General features: G+C 37.2%; 1 protein-coding gene across 2 annotated transcripts in view; it reads right to left on the bottom strand.

Moving 5' to 3' along the window:
* Positions 1 to 19,651, bottom strand: part of AIDA (axin interactor, dorsalization associated) — a 42,623-nt gene extending 22,972 nt beyond the window's left edge. The window contains exons 1-4 of one of the 2 annotated variants that reach the window (XM_067729697.1): positions 19,359 to 19,651; positions 11,559 to 11,628; positions 4,014 to 4,067; positions 3,548 to 3,602 (exon numbers count right to left, since the gene is read on the bottom strand). In XM_067729697.1, coding sequence (XP_067585798.1) covers positions 3,548 to 3,602; positions 4,014 to 4,067; positions 11,559 to 11,628; positions 19,359 to 19,468 — 289 coding nt within the window. In that variant the 5' untranslated portion in view covers positions 19,469 to 19,651. The remainder of the gene's footprint in view (positions 1 to 3,547; positions 3,603 to 4,013; positions 4,068 to 11,558; positions 11,629 to 19,358) is intronic. The other variant, XM_067729696.1, reaches the window with a different exon arrangement.
* Between the last annotated feature and the right edge of the window lie 17 nt (positions 19,652 to 19,668).

Genomic DNA, 19,668 nt, shown 5'->3' with positions numbered 1-19,668 from the left:
TACATTATTATATGGTAATTTATTTCTCCACAGTTTTCCCTATCTGGCTGACTAGAATCCTATTGTTTCAGATCTCACTAAGAAGGACTATTTTTAAAATTATAAGACTATCCTCTCTAAACTTGGTGCATGAATGCTCCTTGTAAGCTATTCATTCAACTCAAATATCAATTAATTCATCAGTCCCCAACCTTTTTGGCATCAGGGACCGGTTTCATGGAAGACAATTTTTCCACAGACCGTGGGTGAGGGAGGGGGGATGGTTCAGGTGGTAATGCGAGCGATGGGGAGCGACGGGGAGCGATGGGAAGCGGCAGATGAAGCCTCGCTCCCTCACCGCTGGCCACTCACGTCCTGCTGTGAAGCCCGGTTCCTCACAGGCCGCAGATCAATACTGGTCTGCGGCCCAGGGGTTGGGGACCCCTGAATTAATCACTTACACAGTATTATGCTAGATACTGAGAACAGGGAATGGGCGACAAAAAAAAAAAAGATCATGTATATCCATATCAGAAATGATCACATTTTAATAATAAAAAGGAAAAATCAAACCTTAAAATATGTACAAAACAACATCAGTGAAAAAGTTGAAAATCATATTAGTCATTAAGAATATCTTAAATTTGTATTATAATAGAAGAATTAAACAGTATTTTCTTTCCTTAGGCATCAATGCTTTGAAAAGGAAATGTCTGTTTTGCAGTAATAGCCTCTCCTTTATTTTGTATTTATAAGTATAGAGTATATCAGATATTTAATTTGTGTGAATAACTTTGGGAGAAAAATAACAGCTCCTTTCTCCCTTTCTGTAAATGTAGGATAGGTTTCCATTTTCACCAACTATGGAATAACAGGGATTCTAACGTCCTTTTAAAATAGGGTTCTACATAAATTTTACATAGGATTTTTCTTCTGACACTAATATTGATATTTTAGGAGAATTTAGAGAAGAGAAGCAAGTTTATAATTCCATGGAAGGTATTATCATGAGCATGGAGTCTACCACCATTGGGGACTAACTGGCTCATCCAGTAGAAATCACACACACAGGCCCACCCTCTACTGGTAAGAACTCAGCATTCTCAGCCTGCTGTCATGGAGCAGGCCCTGCAACCTCCTGAAGCTGACACTCTAAAAATCTCACAGACACACACCCCAGATGTATTCTTCTTTTGTGGCTGACATTTTTCATTTTTGTGGTAGGCAAAAATGAGCAAGTGCTTCCCATCTGAAAGGTTATTTTTTTAATTATGTGAGAAGATTCCCTGAAGACATTCAACCTAAAAATCTGCCGAGTTCATACTATAGGCAGATCGTTGAATGAGGCTCTGTGGGGAAAATACAGAGGCTATTCACAATCTTGAGGAGAGAAATAAATATAAGTGAGAAAAATACAGGGAAGACTACAATGGGGGCTATAAAAAGTGCTCCTAGAAAGGACATGAAGTAGAGTTTAATTATGGCTAGGGAAAGCACGGAAAGCTTTCAGAGAAAGGTGGGATTTCTTCGGGGCCTTCAAAGATGAATTAATGGAAGGGAACTTCACAGTTTATGGGGTTGTCACGGGGGACCAAGTTTGAGTAAGAAGTAGTCTGCTACTAAGGATTAACGTAAGAAAATCAAGTAACTAGTACTTTCAAGATCTTAGTTTTAGTATGAATTTCAGACAGGATTATATTTTTAAAACTTTGAAGGAAAAATACATTAGCAAAATAAACCAACTAGGACTAACATGTTGAAAGACACAGTCATTCATTAATTTTCCTTTCCTTAACATTCTTAGAAGAGGCAGAGTTCAGCTTGACTAAGAACACTGAATCTGAAATATAGTCAAACACCAATTTATAGAAAATGTTTAATTCTGATAAAATAATTAACTCATAACAAGTGCCTAGATTTTATAAATTCAAAATTAATTACAGAGCATATCCTACTGAGATACAATATACACATTTATGTTCCTTTTAGAGGCAACAGCAAATTAAAATCATCTAAAAAAATAATAAGTACCAGGAAGGGAGAAGTCCAAACGAGAAGCACTATATAAATTCAAACTATAACGAAATGAATCCCAATAATACTCTTTCCTTTCCATTCCCACACCAAATCTTAAAAAAAAACAAAAACAAATAAACAAAGTAGAAGACTAATGCAGATTTTAGTCCAATCTTCCACTAAGATATGGGCCAAAAATCTCTCAGGAACTTGACCTGAAGAACCATGATATTTAGGGTTGATGCCAATACTGCACCATTCCAAGTATTAATAACAGAGTGCAGTGGTAGGAATGCAGGCTTTGAGATCACTTAGAACCCTGGTCAAAATCCGGTTCTGGCATTTACAAGCTGTAAGATCACGGGCAAGTGTCAGTAAGCAAAATGCCGTTGAGACGATTTATCTGAGTGCTTGGCATACTGCTGCTACTCGAAAAAATGGCAACCGTTATTACCAACGAGAAAGTCTCTGAGGCCATAGGAGGAATAACTGAGCGAGTCTATGGAAAGAGATAATAAACATCTGAGTATAAGCGTTTACAAACTTTACAGTCACCCTACATACCTAACAGGTTCTTAAGTTTTATTTGGAAACAAACTGAAAAGAAATGGAAAATAGTGACTAGGTAAGGATCCCAAATCCAAATTATTCTTATCATTTAAAAGTGAACGTTATGATTTTCTTTAGAAACATTATACGACTCAGACATCCCAACTGCAGCTGAAATCTTTTTTTTAAAGCCATCAATGTGCTTTTCTTAAAATAATCTTATATATAGCCAGTTGCAAAAGACCATACATTATATGATTCCATTTATACAAAATGTTCAGAACAGGCAAATTTATAGAGACAAAAAGTAGATTAGTGGTTGCCTAGGGCTGGGAATTGGGGGAAGCTGGAGGGAAATGACTGAATGCTAACGGATAAAGGGTTTCTTTATGGGGTGATAAAAATGTCCTAAAATTGACTGTGGTGATATTCAATACTTGTGCCCTTGCTTATATTTCAAACATTTCCTCTAAGAGAACATTCATTTGAACCAGCAAAAAAGCTTCATCTAGCAGCAACCTAACCACCAAAATATTTGAAGGAATTGTTTACCTCAAAAAAACTTTCAGGAAGGAAAATGAGGACAACAAGGAAATATTTTATAGAGCAGATCAAACAGCTGGACTGCAGTTTTCAGTGACATGCTGTATAAATAAGCATCAATGACTATAACTTTATATTCTCCAGTAGACTCTACTGTAAATGTTTACCAAAGTAATTTAATTATAGTCTTATTAAAGAGATTAAAACAAAATAAAGGCTAAAACAGATAGATGAGGTACGACATAGAATCAAATAATTTTTCATATTCTATAATGAAAGTGAACCAAAGAATAATTACTATAAATATTATAGGAATTATAAAAGCACAAAAAAATTACATAGGACTAGATATTAATAGAAATGATTCAAATCAGCATCTCTGCTAAATAACCTTAATATCCATAACAGCTCAAATATTTTTCTAAAGGAGTATCACTAAAAAATATAAAACAAAACTTACTTGGTTCTAGCTTCTTCAGATCCTCCAGTTTAAATTCTTCTTGGGACTGTGTGGACTGAATTTAAAACATGCGCATTACATATTTTTATTACAAAGATTTCACTGCACCCTATGTCTTTTAAGTGGTTGACGACATATTCAAAAAGTAGCCAAAATAAATGAATCTATTTCTTGCTTTCAGGGTAAAAAAAAAAAAAAAAATTCCAAACTGGTTTTTGTTTTTGTGTTTTTTGGAACATTCAGGCTAAAAATAACAGAAAAAAAATTGAAGTCATATCTTTCATTTTTACAGTTTATATAATATGAACTAAATCTTTTAATATGAGTTTAACCCATGAATTCTTACTGTTATAAAACCTTTGTGAGACGATACTGCTTTTGGCATGAATGCTAATATTTTATCAGAATAGTTCACAATAATTTCTTTTCCTTATATTAAAAAGTTGGAGGGGGGGAACCTATTTACCTGTAAAGCTGCACTTCGTAATTCCAAGCATGTTGCAATTTTGCCTATGGTTTTCTGAAGGAAAAAGAAAAAGCTATAAATACCAAATATATCATAACTGTTAGCTGTCCAAATCATCAAGTTAATTTTCATTGATAAGCAATCTATAATTTTAAAAAATAAGTTAAATTTTACTTCTTTTAGCATCTTGCAGACTTTGGAGATGAGAAACAGGAGGTAAAGGGCTGGGATCGGGCAGAGAAGGTGAGTATATATTCGCTCCTAACCTAATGTGCCACAACCAATTTTAAATCAAGTTTGCTTTGATGATAGCTTTAGATGTGATTTAAAGGGCAATGAAAAGGACTTCAAGCATCTTCCCTAAGCTTTACCTTTTCTTCTTCTCCATAAAGTCTGATATTCACTAAAAGACTTAAAAACAAAAATATCTGAAAGTTAGCACAGTGGTATAATTTAATTTTGACTCAAATCCAATCTTGACTTGTTCAATTAAATATATAAACAATACTAAGCAGAATCAATACTTGTGATAAATGGTGGTAAATTTTACAGTCAGATCTGAGCTATAAAATGGATACAAGTGATAAGGCGTAGTCCCTGTCTTTAATAAGCTCATGTTTCTATTATACAAGACACATTCAGAATCACTGTAACATAAAGCAGAGGCACTTGATTCTATAGGGCTTCAGCGAACTAAGCGGTAATATGTCCTGGAGAAACAGGACAAGAATCGGAATTAGGATTCAAGCCCCAGTGACTGGGAGGATTTCTAAAACTAACGTACTAGGAAAACTGTCATGGTTCGTCTGAAGTCCCAAACTGAAGCAGGGGGAGAAAGGTTTGAAATGTGAAATGCGTGTGTTGGGGGAGGGAGGTCATTATAAAGGGGACCTTCTAGGACCAGCTGCAAAATCTGTTATTACTTTAGCAATAAATCATATAGATAGTTTCTGGACAGAAGAATGACTATCAGATTTGCCCTTTAAGAAGACCGCTGTGTGGGCTTCCCTGGTGGCACAGTGGTTGAGAGTCTGCCTGCCGATGCAGGGGACACGGGTTCGTGCCCCGGTCTGGGAGGATCCCACGTGCCGCGGAGCGGCTGGGCCCGTGAGAGGCCCGCGTACCGCAAAACAAAACAAAACAAAGAAGACTGTTGTGATAACAGTATCCATAGGGTGAAGGAGAAAAGGGAAAAGAATAAAGGTAAGATCAATCAGGTTATTTCAACTGTCTATGTAAACAGTAATCAGAACAAGAACATGAATGACTAGGGTTGAAATGAAAAGGAGGAGACCCATAGAACAAATATGTGCACGAGCAGGCAGCAGCTGGATTATGCCCATCAAGACTTTTAAATCCTTCCTAATAAAAAGGAATAAATCCTGACAATAAAAGTGAATATATATGTACAATATTTGCAATGCCTTCACAAAAAAAATATTCTGGAAAAGAAAAGGATGTTTTTCTATACATACTGACGACCTGCAAAAGTTTAGTCAATTAGATTTGGTGGTTTTCTCTTTCATCAATTTTCTTTGGAAGATAAATGAGGAGCAAAGAGGAGTAACAACTATCGTCCTGGTACCTGGCACCCAGGCTAGATGGCACTACGCAATTATCATGTGGACCATAAACAGCTGGGATAGTTCACAAAATAAAACACTAATTCTACAAATAACAAATGCTAGAGAGGGTGTGGAGAAAAGGGAACCCTCCTACACTGTTGGTAGGAATGTAAATTGGTGCAGCCACTATGGAAAACAGTATGGAGGTTCCTTAAAAAACTAAAAATAGGGTTGCCATATGATCCAGCAATCCCACCCCTAGGCATATATCTGAAGAAAACTATAATTAGAAAAGATACATGCACCCCAATGTTCACAGCAGCACTATTCACAATAGCCAAGACACAGAAGCAAGGTAAATAAATGTCCATCAACAGATGAACGGATAAAGAAGATGTGGTATATGTATATACAATGGAATACTCCTCAGCCATAAAAAAGAATGAAATAATGCCATTTGCAGCAATATGGATGGGCCTAGAGATTGTCATACTAAGTGAAGTAAGTCAGAAAGAGAAAGACAAACACCATATGATATCACTTATGGAATCTAAAATATGACACAAATGAACTTATTTATGAAACAGAAACAGACTCACAGACATAGAAAACAAACTTATGGTTACCAAAGGTGAAAGGGGGAAGAATAAATTAGGAGCTGGGGATTAGCAGACACAAAGTACTATATGTAAAACAGATAAACAATAAGGTCCTACTGTATAGCACAGGGAACTATATTCAGTATCCTGTTATAAACCATAATGGGAAAGAATATGAAAAAGAATATGTATATATTGATATATATATCAATATGTATAACTGAATCACTTTGCTATACACCAGAAGCTAACACAACATTGTAAATCAAGTATACTTCAATAAAAAAATTTTTTTAATTTAAAAATATATAAATAAATAAACCACGACTGAGCAAAAGACATGACTCTTGGTCAAGGAACAAGTAACAATATTTAACTATCTCCACAATCTTTAAAAATTTCTTTTAATCTTAATATAAAAGTTTAGAAAACGTCATATTTTATTTTGAAATTTTACATTTAAATATTATATTTAATAGAACTGCTGCAAAAGGAATCCAGATACTCAGATTTATTTACCCTCTGAAAGAGCTGTTGTGGAGGAACCAGCAACAATCTTTTCTACATAAAATCTAATAACCTCAGATCACTGTTCACATATATCACTCAAATCTGACAAAACTAGTAAATAATTTTAAATATAAATATAATTATATAGTAATAGTAATAGCTAACAACTATTGAGCAGTTACTAAATGACAGACTCTGCTAAGTGATTTACACACATTACGTCATTTAATCCTGACTACAACCCTATGAGTTAGATACAACTATTTTATAGATGTGAAAACAGAAGACAGGTTAAGCAACTTGCCCTGGACATCAGTGTATTCTATACAATAGCAATATATACAACAAAGTAATATACTTATTTTAATACCATTTGGCCATACTTTTTATGTTCTTTAAAAAATGGTTTTGAAAAAGGGTTGTCTGTATTAAGGGACACGTACCAGTGAGTAAGTCTTTAAAAATACTAGTTAACTCCTTTTCCTTCTTTACTATACAATCCATCTGATTTGATGTTTTTAACATTTAAGGTAAAATGTAGTTTAACGACTATAAGTCCACTAATAATCTATTTTAAATTTAAATATTTCTTCACGTTAAGCAGAAGCAACAGTTTTTTACACAGAATCTACTGAACTATGGCAAAATACCAATAAGCATTATTCATAACTATTTTAAGGGACCACACCCAACATCAGTATTAAAAAAGGAGTGAAACACTATCATTTTCAGCTGTAGCAAAACATGCAGCATTTATTGATGTCAAAATCAAGTGCTTGCTACTGTAATTATTTCAACTTTCTTAGAAAGAAATGGTTCAGAAAAATTATTAAGAAGCACAAAGTCATATGTGTCAGAATATAAATACTGACTATTAACTAATACACATTAAGACTAAGCACTCAAAGTGAAGTTTAATTTTAGAAAGATTTAAATAATTAGCACTTCATTCAAATTAACTGCTTATACCTACTGTGGTATAGAAATGGAAAATGTCATTTTCAGAATACTGGCTACTTTACTTTGTCACTTGCTAGGGAAATGGACAACTCAAAAAGAGCGGTGAAAGGAAAAGATGAAATAGAAATATACAAATAAAGAGCAAAAGTAATTTTGCTAAAACGTATCAAGGAAAAATAGGTTGAAAAAATACACATTGTTAAAGTAGTAGAGTCTCAATCCAGACTTAATTTTTTACATTTAGACAGCCAGCCGTCTACTCTTTAGATGGCGGGGGTGGGGAGGAAAGAAAGGAAGAGAGGGAGGCGGCAGTGCAAAGTGGGGACCTATAAAATGTAAAACAAGCATATAGTGCTGGAATTCTCATTACCACTAAATTTGATTCAAAACAGGGAAAAACTTTCTAAGCATCATGAGACAGGATGTTCTAGTCTGTCCAGAAACTTACATGAGAAAATCTACTACACCAAAGCAGGGAATTCAACGGAATGAAAGCTTTTGGCAGCTCTTTTTTGGCTACTAAACCCTGTTGTTATAATGACAAAACTATTAAGAAATGAAATGAAAGCTATGTCAACTGATCATGAGGGAACATCAAATAAGAATTATAAACTTGCTTTTTTTTCCACCAGAAATCTTTGAGAATATTTTGAATAGAAAAGCCATATGAAGATTTTTTACCATCAACTAATAAACTTTAGAGAGATCAGTAGCTCTGCTTTAGAGTTCTTCAGATTTAAAATAAATATTGTGAAGATATATATGTTATTCTCTAAAAAAATAGGATTCCTCTAATCTTAAAATAATAATCATATACAAATAAATATCAATAACTTAAGATCTAACAAAGCATTTATTCATCAAATATTTTTGAAATCTTACTGTGAACTAACAGTAGAAAGCTTCATAAAGAAAGCACTTTAGAAATATAGTGGTTTTTAAAAATCTTCTTTCAAAGTTCCACAAATTATTAAATGGTTGGCATAATTCTAAAACTTGTCACTGCTACAAAAACATTTAAAATAGTAAAAGCATAAAGAATATAATTCCAAATAGAAAACATATAGAACAATTTTGCTTAGAATAATGTAAGGAACATTCTCCATTTTCCTCTTTTAAGGAAAACACAATCGAATTTCTTCTCCTTTGGCTTACATGCCAGGTCTGGCATTCAATTAATTTTGCAGACCTAACAGTTGGTTTCAAAATTTCCCATAACATGTTCTTTAGATCCAATGAAATATTATAAAGGGAGGAGGAGGGAGACTTTCAAAAGCCAACAAATCTGAGAAATACTCCATTACCCAAACTCTTTAAAACTCCAACATACACATTAACATACTAAAAGCCCTGACAAGTCACAAACTCTGTTCATATAACATCTATTAATTTTTCAGAGTCAATGTTCTCCAGATAATGCCTGGGAAATCTTTGTTTTTCTAATCATTTATTAACTTAGAGCCTCTAAGTTTTTCCTTATGTGACATTGAAATAAGGCCTACAATGTCAATATGAGGTTTCTGGCCCATTGTGAATGTTTCACCTGTATTTTTAAAGAAATTTTTTTTAAAGAATTTGTAAATACATACGACTTGCCTTATATTCATAATGTAGTACAGAGTGATTTGGGGGTCCTTCTCCAAGCCCAAGGAATAGGGAGGCAGGCACAACCTCTCTCTGTAGTCACTACTGGCAGCCACATTTGCCTCCTAAGCACGTTTATAAATAATAAATACCTCAGAAATCAGGCCTCGAGGAGGGGAGGAGGAACAGACTACCTCAAAGGTAGAGGTCATTTGAAGATTTAGGGATACGTTTCAAGATCATTTAGGGTTATCTAATCCCTCATTTCATACATAAGGAAATTAAGGCCCAGAGACAGAGACTGGATTCAAGACCAAGTCTTCTGACTCCACATCTCAGGCTCATTCCTTTAGGTCATGGTGCCTCCTGGGCCTTGTGGAGGGTGAGATCTGTGTAAGCTGAAAAAAGACAGCAGCCGGGTGCCTACTAAGAACAGCTATAAATTAAAGATTGAATACACAGCACTGTCAAACACTCCAGCTTCATCCTTAGAAAGTTAAAGAAAATTAAGAAAAAGCTAATTTTTTCTGGTTAGTCTAATCATCAGAATACGACAAAGCTCATTTCTTGATGACATTTTTAAAAACTTTAGTATGTTTTAGGTCAAATCAGTTTATATTTGAGGTCGTGTTGCTCATAGAACCTATACCTAAGCAACAGATGTTGGAGACAAGGCAAACAGGTGATTAAAATATGGCTGTCATTAAACTTTTTAATTTCCTAAGCTTTCATTTTGTTTCCATAGTCATAACACACTTTGTTAGCTGTTAATTTACATACTCAGATATTTGAGATTGTTTCAAAACATAGATGTTTAAACTTTCAATTCTGTGATGCCAGCTGATCACTTCCTTAGCAATTCGTAGACAGATTTCACAAATCTTAGAGGTGATAAAGCATATAGTCCTTCTTCCTTTCCTTTTGCAAACCAGACAATTCCTCTGTGGTAATTATTTTCCAGGGCTAAAATCCTAAGTTTCCTAAATCTATTGTGGATATTAGCAATTATTAAGGAAAAAAGAAAAATATACTTTAAAATTTTAGAACTTCTATTACCTTTTAAAGTACAAAATAAAGATACACTAGATGACACAGACCCAAAAATGTTTTATTAGGGTTTTTTTTGAATTTTATCTTATTTATTTTTTTGTACAGCAGGTTCTTTTTTTTTTTTGATTTTTGAATTTTATTTATTTTTTTACACAGCAGGTTCTTACTAGTTATACATTTTATACATATTAGTGTATACATGTCAATTCCAATCTCCCAATTCGTCCCACCACCACTGCCCCTGCCACTTTCCCCACGTGGTGTCCACACGTTTGTTCTCTACATCTGTGTCTCTATTTCTGCCCTGCAAACCGGTTCAACAGACCTCAAATATTTTTAAAATGCCAACATACTAACTTGTGTAAGAAATATGACTGACCTTAATTTTTGGTGCTTTTTCTTTTCAAAGACTTATAAAGATGAATCAAATGAATACAGGCTTAAGGACTAAAACCAATTTGTTTAGGCTTACTTAAAGAGTGTGCAAAGAATCACGCCCACTCCCACTCCTTGTACAAAAAGAGAATAAAAGCAAATTAAGTCACCATAGTTTTTACAATGTCTTAAGAAATGGGAGGAAAACTGACATGAATTTTTTCATTATCTACGAGATTAAAATTTAACTTAACATTAGATACCTTGAGCCAGGAAAAATAAGAATTGTTTCCTCCCATTTCTTCTCACTGTTTTACAGTAAGGCTTCTTAAAATATCCCATTTTTCACAATCTCTAGCAGTACAGGGAATCAATTTGATACATTAAAATTTTAATTCAAGGAGAAAGAGCACCCTTGAAACATTTTGCAACTTTATGCATTTATTTTGTTGATGGATTCTTATGCTAAATTCTTGACTTGAACTAATTATTTTTCAGTGGTGGCTTTTTTTGTTTTTCGTTTGTTTTGTTTTTTGTTTGTTTTCAGAGGAGGTGGAGAAGGAGGTAAGGAAGTTCTGAGTTAAGTAAGTACTGAGGTGGGATGCAATTACTCACAATCAAACTCCAGTCTCTGGTACCCCTTCCTTCCCAACCAAAGTGTGGATGGTCTCCACTAAATGTCTAAATGGCTGAGTAAAGAAATTCATTAAGTGAGAAATTCATTACATGGTAAATCATGTGGTATCTCTAAAGTAATTACTTAATGTTCAGCGAAGCATAATCAGTATCATTCTTTGTACTTAAGTATAACAGTTTTTGTTGTTTGTTTTTGCTTAATGGACTCAAAAGACAGAAGCCTTTTCATTTGGAATCTGATGTATCTAGAGATTATTTTATGGTACCTTTTGTTCTTCTGTGAACTCAGAATTATTGTGTTGAGCTTGGGCCTCTTTTTGTAGGTGTCTTGCTAATCTGTAAGAAGAAAAAAACATGCTTTAAAATTGAAGGAAAGCAAACTATTTCAAGTGAAACACGGTAAAATAATTTAATTCTTAAAAAAGAGTGAAGTACAATAACACTTTTCTTCTGTTTTCAAAGTATAAATCTACATTATCTTTAGAATCTAACTCTTTATACAATGACAATGGAAATAAGATACTTTTCATACCATTTCACTGGGACAAATTTCAGCTCGAGAGAGCAAAAACAGAATCATAGAGGTGGAAAGAATCTCAAATGACATCGAATTCAACTTTCCTTAGTACACATGAATTTCTTCTACAACAAGCCAAGAGCAGTTGTCCAGATTCAGCTTAAACACTTTCAGTGAGCACCAATTAATAGTACCAGCCAGAGGTACTTTATCAGTCTATCATTAATTTGCTGATAAGATTAGTTCAAATTACAGCCATGACAAAGTGATGATACTCTATCAAATTATACTTTTGAACGTATTTTTCATGGCAAATAAAGAAAATCCTCTACCAATCAGACATGGAAATCACTGTTTGCTCAGTTATCATCATCCTTAAAAACAGCAGCTAGGCCTCGGATGAGTTTTCAAGGATGGATCTGTGTTACAAGTCTAAGCTCAACTCTTACAGCTAAACAATAAAAAGAAAAATAACTCAATTTAAAAATGAGTAAAAGGTTTGATTGAACAGACATTTCTCCAAAGAATATATAAAAATGGCCAATAAGTACATGAATATCATCTCATTAGTTATTAGGGACATACAAATTAAAACCACGATGACATACAACTTCACACCCACCAGGATGGGTATAATTTTTAAAAAGAGGGAGAAAAAGTACAATGGGTATTGGCAAGGATGTGGAAATTGGAACCCTACCACTGGAACTGATGGTAGGAATGTAAAATTGTACAGTCACTGTGGAAAACAGTTTGGCAGTTCCTTAAAAAGTTAAGCATAGGGGGCTTCCCTGGTGGCGCAGTGGTTGAGAGTCCGCCTGCCGATGCAGGGGACACGGGTTCGTGCCCCGGTCCGGGAAGAGCCCACATGCCACGGAGCGGCTAGGCCCCTGAGCCATGGCCACTGAGCCTGCGCGTCCGGAGCCTGTGCTCCAGAATGGGAGAGGCCACAACAGCGAGAGGGCCGCGTACCGCAAAAAAAAAAAAAAAAAAAGTTAAGCATAGAGTTACCATATAACCCAGCAGTTTCAAAATCCTAGGTATATTCCCAAGAGAACAGAAAACATGTTCACACTCACACACACAAAAACTGTACACGAATGATCACAGGAGCAGCATTATGCGTGATTAGCCAAAAACTGGAAATACCTAAAATGTCCATTAACTGATGAACGGATAAACAAAATGTGGCGCACACATTCAAAGGAATGTTATTTGGCCATAAAGAGGAATGAAATACTGATACATGCTACAACATGAATGAACCTCAAAGACATTATGCTAAATGAAAGAAGCCATAGAAAAGATCACGTATTATATGATTCCATTTACATGAAATATCCAGAATAGGTAAAGCCATAGAGATAGAAGGCAGATTAGTGGTTGCCAGGGGCTGGGGAAATGAGAGAATTGGAAGTGACCCACATCAGGTAAAGGGTTTCTTTTTAGAGTGATGGAAATGTTCTGGAATTAGATAGTGGTGATGGTGGCATAACATTGTGAACATACTAAAAACTAACCAATTGTACACCCTTACAGTGATAAGTTTCATGTTACGTGATATTTATTTTAATTTTTAAAAACTTGCAGGGGGGAAAAAAGAAAACAAAGAATTGAAAGGATTTTTTTGGTGAGACATTTTGTAACTACAAAAGAATTTTAAACTATAATTCCCAAGCATACTATACTATCCTAGGTGGGGAACGGAGGCAGGGATACAAAGGGTAGCAAGTGCTAGATTTCCCACCAAGCCGTTGCAAAAGACAGTTCACCAAGTTTCCAAAAAGCCTTAGATGGAAGTTTTAATCTATACAATCATGTCTTTAAAGATCAAGAGTAAAGTTCACTTGATGACCTCTATCTAATCTATGAAAGGTCTGCATCCTCCTTATCATAACGCAAGAAACTCCTACATAAAATCATAACGTTTGCCAGGATAGCTCCACCATGTTACTTAATCAAAGTGCTTCCATCCATTTATTTCTTTTCCCCCAAAACTGGAAACCCCAGAATATTTGTCCTAAAATGTCATTCATAGACCCACTCTGTGGATTTTATACAGGAGTAAGTACAATTAGAAATAGCCATAGCCATACTTGTCCCGTACTTGGTTTCCTTTCTAACTCTTGCTGGCCTACCATCTACGTAGAGTTCTCTTCAGGAATCACAGTCTACACTTAACAATGTCAACTACACATCCCTGAATTCAGGGAAGTTACAGTGTTGCACAGTTTCTTTATTTGACAAGTTCTACACACAATATGCCAATAGTGACTGTAAACCTAAGCAGGTCACTGTCAGAAGAAAGGATATAGCTCTAAACTCCTGCTCAAATGCTAGCAGTCAGTAGACAATGATGTCAAATTCAAACAGAATCCTGTTTTTAAAAATTAGGCAACAGGCTGGAGGAAATATTTGCAAATCATATATCCTATCTGATGAAGAACTGATATCCAGAGAATACAAAGAACTCTTCTAATTCAACAGGGAAAAGACAAACAACTCAATTTAAAAATAGGCAAAAGGAAAAAAAAAATAGGCAAAAGGTATGAAGAGACACTTTACAAACAAGATTTACATGGAAAATAAGCATCATAAGAAAAGACACTCAGTATTACTAGTCGTAAGAGAAAAGCAAATGAACACCACAGTGAAGTACACTACATACCCACTAGAATGGCTATAATCAAAGAGACACACAATAACAAATGCTATCAATGTACAGAAACAGGAACTGTCATATATCGTTGGTAGAAATGTAAAATGGTGCACCCAGTTTGACCAACCAGCTTCCCTTTAAAAATTACACATAAATTTACCATATGAGCCAGCAATTCCACTCCTACATCTCTACACAAGAAGAATGAAAATATACGTGCACCCAGGCTTACACGTGAATGTTCACAGCAGCGTTAATGATAACAGTCGAAAAGTAGAAACAACTCAAATGTCTACCAAGTAATGAATGGATACACAAAATGTGGTATACCCATACAATGCAATACTACTCAGCAGTAACAAGGAACAAGGTACTGATACATACAACAACATGGATAACTTCAAACACATTATGCTAAATGAAAGAAGCCACATACAGATCACATATCATATGATTCAATTTACGTGAAATGTCCAGAAAAAGTTTCATTTCATCTTTAGAGACAGAATATAGATTAACGGCTGCCTGGGGTTAGGGTGGGAACATGGAATGACTGCAAATGTGCATAAGGGATCTTTGTGGGGTGATGGAAATGTTCTAAAGTTTGATTGTAATGATGCCTGCACAACTTGGTAAATTTACTAAAAGTTCACTGAATTGTAAACGTAAAATGCTGAATTTCACTGTATATAAATTATACCTCAATAAAGTTATTTTTAAAAACTTTTTGTAAAACCTAGGCAAAAAAATTAATTTTCTAGGGCTTCCTTGGTGGCACAGTGGTTAAGAATCCACCTGCCAGTGCAGGGGACATGGGTTCGAGCCCTGGTCCAGGAAGATCCCACATGCCGCGGAGCAACTAAGCCCGTGCGTCACAACTACGGAGCCTGCACTCTAGAGCCCGCAAGCCACAACTACTGAGCCCGCCTGCCACAACTACGCTTCAGCCCGCGTGCCGAGAGCCCGTGCTCCTCAACAAGAGAAGCCACTGCAATGAGAAGCCCGCGCACCGCAACGAAGAGTAGCCCCCACTCGCCGCAACTAGACAAAGCCCGGGCGCAGCAACAAAGACCCAACTCAGCCAAAAATAAATGAATAAATAAAATTAATTTTTAAAAAATTTAAAATTTTTAAGCCCATAAATGATTGCACCATTTTAAGACAAAGTGAGACATAAATCTGTCCACTGAGGGAAAATCCACCTGCTCTGGGTATCAGATGAGCAGGTAAGAGTTGACATTCTATTAGTAAAGGTAAAAAACCTATCAAATATTTTTCTCTAGAGAATAACCTCAGTTTCCAAGGGTGCCTACAGGTAATACAGGACTGCTCTCAAGGGGAAGTTTTAAATATCCTTAAAGCACATAAACAAGTGACCCACAGAAACCCCACAGCAATCCATGACAGAAACAAGTGCTTCTCAAACTATTTAGAGTGAAGAACTAGTTTTTTCCCCTGCAATCTGTTCCAGGCTAATACTTTTATAAAATAAAATAAAAACTATCATTAAGATGTCACACCACAATGAAATTCCTAAATTTTAAATCCCCATTTCTTTATTTATCTCGTTGCAGACCAGCAAGGACGTGGGACCACACCTTGAGAGGCACTGACACAAGGCATAATAAGGATGATTAACAAGGCTTATCCAATCTTCAAACTCACCCATTCATTTAACAAATACTTATTGAGCATCTGTGTGCCAGATTAATGCCTCAGGACTGATCCTGTGAAACAGCTGATTCTAGGCAGCAGAGTCCATGCCACTCTACCCTAAGTTAGGGTGCAGGTACCCCCAGGTTGCTGAAAGAGGTGGGCTGCTAGAGGGAGTTGTTTTTAATTGATCATGTATATTTTAGATAGCAATTTTAGTTTCGACATAATTTGCTTAAATCTTCCAACAGTACTGTGGCATCAACTCCTTAATGCTCCCACAGCATATTCCTGAATCAAGCCATTCACTAGAATACAACAATTATATAATATCTAAATAAATAATTACTTGATAACACTCTAGTGCTACTCTGGACACTACATATACAGTAGAGAACAAAATAGACAACCCCTCCTATACCCTGTTTTCAAAGAGCTTACATTCAAGTGGGGAGAGAGACAACCAACCAAATGAATACATAAAATATATTGTACTTTAGATGGTGATAAATACTATAGAAAAAATTAAGCAGGATTGGGGGTTGGATCTGCAAGACTGAGGTAAAGGGAGTGGGAGTGGACAGCATACTTAACTGGACAAAGAGGGCCTCGCAGAGATAATATTTGGACAAAGACCTGAAGGAGGTGATCAATTGGCCCAAGCAGATAATGGGGGAAGAGTGTTCCAGAAAAAGTACAAAAGCCCTAAGGCAGAAGCATGCTTCAGGAAACAGCAAGGAGTGTGGCAGCACTTACTCTTTTCCTACTTCTGTAATAGCAATACCCATTTATTCTAAAATCCTCCAGCATTTCTCACAATGAAAAATAAATAAATAAATAAATAAAATCCTCCATTAGACTCAATACTTTGAGGATGGATATCAAATCTTATTCATTTCTATACGCCCAGCTCTCACTTGCTGAGTGATGAAACTGTTTAAGCTGTGATATTCTTACCTTACCATAAGTACAAACACATCCACTCCCTCCCCCACAAAGTCCCCATCCCATGAATTCACTCCTGTGTGTTGCACAGCTGTAAAGACACAGCTGCCTCTGCGGTCAGAAAGGCCAGTTCTCCCAGACTTCTCCTTCTTCTCGCTCAGTATCTAGTCAGTTACTAAATCCCATCCATTCTTTTTCACATCATTTAGTGGCCCCCAAATGGTCTCCTTTTCTCACAGATAATTCAAATTAAAAAAAGACAACTGGCCTTCATTTTTGAGTGTATTAATTTTAAATTCAACATCGTGTATGTAGCCTGTATGTTTACAAAATTTAAGCCAATCATCACATATTTCTATTCAAATTTGACACTGGTGGTTTTTATAGTAATTTTAGAATTACTCTGAATCATGAAGTTCAAGGTTAGTAATGAGGTTCAACAATAGATTTGTTGGTGCTTATTACTCTCTTGCTGAGATATTTTTAGAAATTCCAGCTAAACAGCTTGCATATGCAATTTTCCTTTGTAATTTCAATTGGACATGGTATTCTTCACTTTCCATTGTGAGGTCTGCTGCTGAGTGCCAACAGCTGCGATGTCCCACCATCACAAGTGAGAGGCAGCTTTAGATTTCAGGCTACGCAAGTTTAGTTAATGCAGAATGAGTATACATGGGTGCTCACTATCTAACTGGCTACAGTATGAAGGATACATTCTCTGGGAATGAAGGAAGTCTTCTAATTTGTCCAATTCACTTATACAACGCATCTTTAATAAATGCCTTAAACACTACATAGTAGAGCAGACAGGATTTGGAACTGGGAAAAAAAAAAAAACAACCCAGACTTCAGCAGTATAGTTTTGTGACCCTAGGTAATCCGGTTAACCTGAGCTTCAGTTTCCTCATTTGCAAAATGAAAATAATAATATTCTCACCGAGCAGTTGCAAGAGTAAAGTGAAATCAAGTGAAAGTGCAAAACAAATGACAGTAGTTGCTACACATGGCAAAATGGCCCGAACCATGGTGGTTTTCAGGGCTTTTGAAAACTACAGGCAATTCAAAGTCAGTAAGATGAGATAGAGAACATCCACGCATTTAAATTATCTTAATGGCCAGATAAACACAAGTAACTATTGTAGAAAAAGAATACAGGATTTAGATCTTCCAAGCACGAATCGTGTATTCTTTCCAAAAGACGCTGGGGCGGGGGGAGGGGGGGTGGATTTTACTTACACATGGTTTCGAACAATAACTTGCTTTAAACCAAGAAGTAATTACTGTTAACAGTTTGCAAACAACAGCATTTCAGCAGGCAGTTCCTATTTTCAGTAAAATGTGCAAGAAACTATAAGCAAGGTTTAATATATACGCAAACCTTGTCTTTTAATTTTAAAAACACCGCTTAAGTTTTGGGAGGAAACCATAAAGGGAAAGAAATCGGACTTGGGTAGATCAAAGAACCTGGTGCTCACATGTACCCTGCGGCTATACATTATACACAGGAAAAGGAGGAGGGACCCAAGGAGGCGGTGGTGACTCCTGTGCGTGGTCTATTAATTCACATTTTGCTCTCTTCTGTTCACATCCTGCAGGGACTCCACCCAGAGCAACCGAGCGAGGGGGTGGGTGGGACTCACCCAGCCTAGCAAATAACAGTCCCAGAAACCGAAACGGAATCGAGGTGAATTGGGAAAACACGGCTCCCCAGAAAGAGGGGTGGAGAAGGGGCTCGAGAGGAGACCTTTCTTTGGGCTGAGGAGATACCTCCGGCCTCGCTGCCTCCTGGGGGGCACCCCCTCCCCTCCCCTCAATCGCCACCAGTTCCCTCCTGCCCTACACAGGGGAGGAGGAAGGCACAGTACACAGAGCGAGGCCCCTCATCCCGGGGACGTGGGCGGAGAACACACAAGTATTCCTCCGAGATTCTAAAAGAGAAACTGAGGGGCGGCAACCTGAGAGAGGCGGAGGAGAGGGGAAAAGGAAACTGACTGCAGAGCGGGGGACCCATGAGACGGTGGCAAGGAACTCAGTAGGTAGCCTGAATGGGCTGGCGCCCCAGGAAAGAAGGGCTACCTGTTGCACGGAACTGGCCCTGCTGAGGCGGAGAGCGAAAAACCCCAGAGACTGGACCTTGGTCTCCAGGGCCAGTGGGATCTCAGCCCCAGCGCCTGCGGGGCCCCACCCTGAGAAGCCTTGGCTGCAGATACAGTGATGAGAGACACCGACAGAAAGAAGCGGGAGGCGGCCGACTGGAGCCGGTCTGGCCCGCTCCCGCGGTTAGTCACTCACATCTGATACTCGTCTATCGCCTCCACCAGCTGGCCCCAAGAGTCGAAGTCGGCGCCTCTCCTAAAACTGGCGCCCCAGCGCTGCAGCAGACTTCGGGTCACCTCCGACATGGCCGGTCCCCACCCCGTCCCCTCCCGCCCCTACCCCAGCAAGGCCGGGCTCTAGGGCGCCATCCTCCCCGGGCCTGGCCCCGACATTAACAGGGCCAAGAGGAACCGCTACGGCCACCGCCACCACCCGCCAAGGAGCCGCCCAAGCCCATTTGCCGCCACAGCCAAACTTTGCGGCTCTGAAGCGGCCGCCCCGCCGA

This window comes from Pseudorca crassidens, chromosome 2, assembly GCF_039906515.1.
Source record: "Pseudorca crassidens isolate mPseCra1 chromosome 2, mPseCra1.hap1, whole genome shotgun sequence".
In the NCBI taxonomy this organism is placed as follows: Eukaryota; Metazoa; Chordata; class Mammalia; order Artiodactyla; family Delphinidae; genus Pseudorca; species Pseudorca crassidens.
Note: the sequence above shows the minus strand (reverse complement) of the source record. Positions and strands in the feature narration are given on the sequence as shown.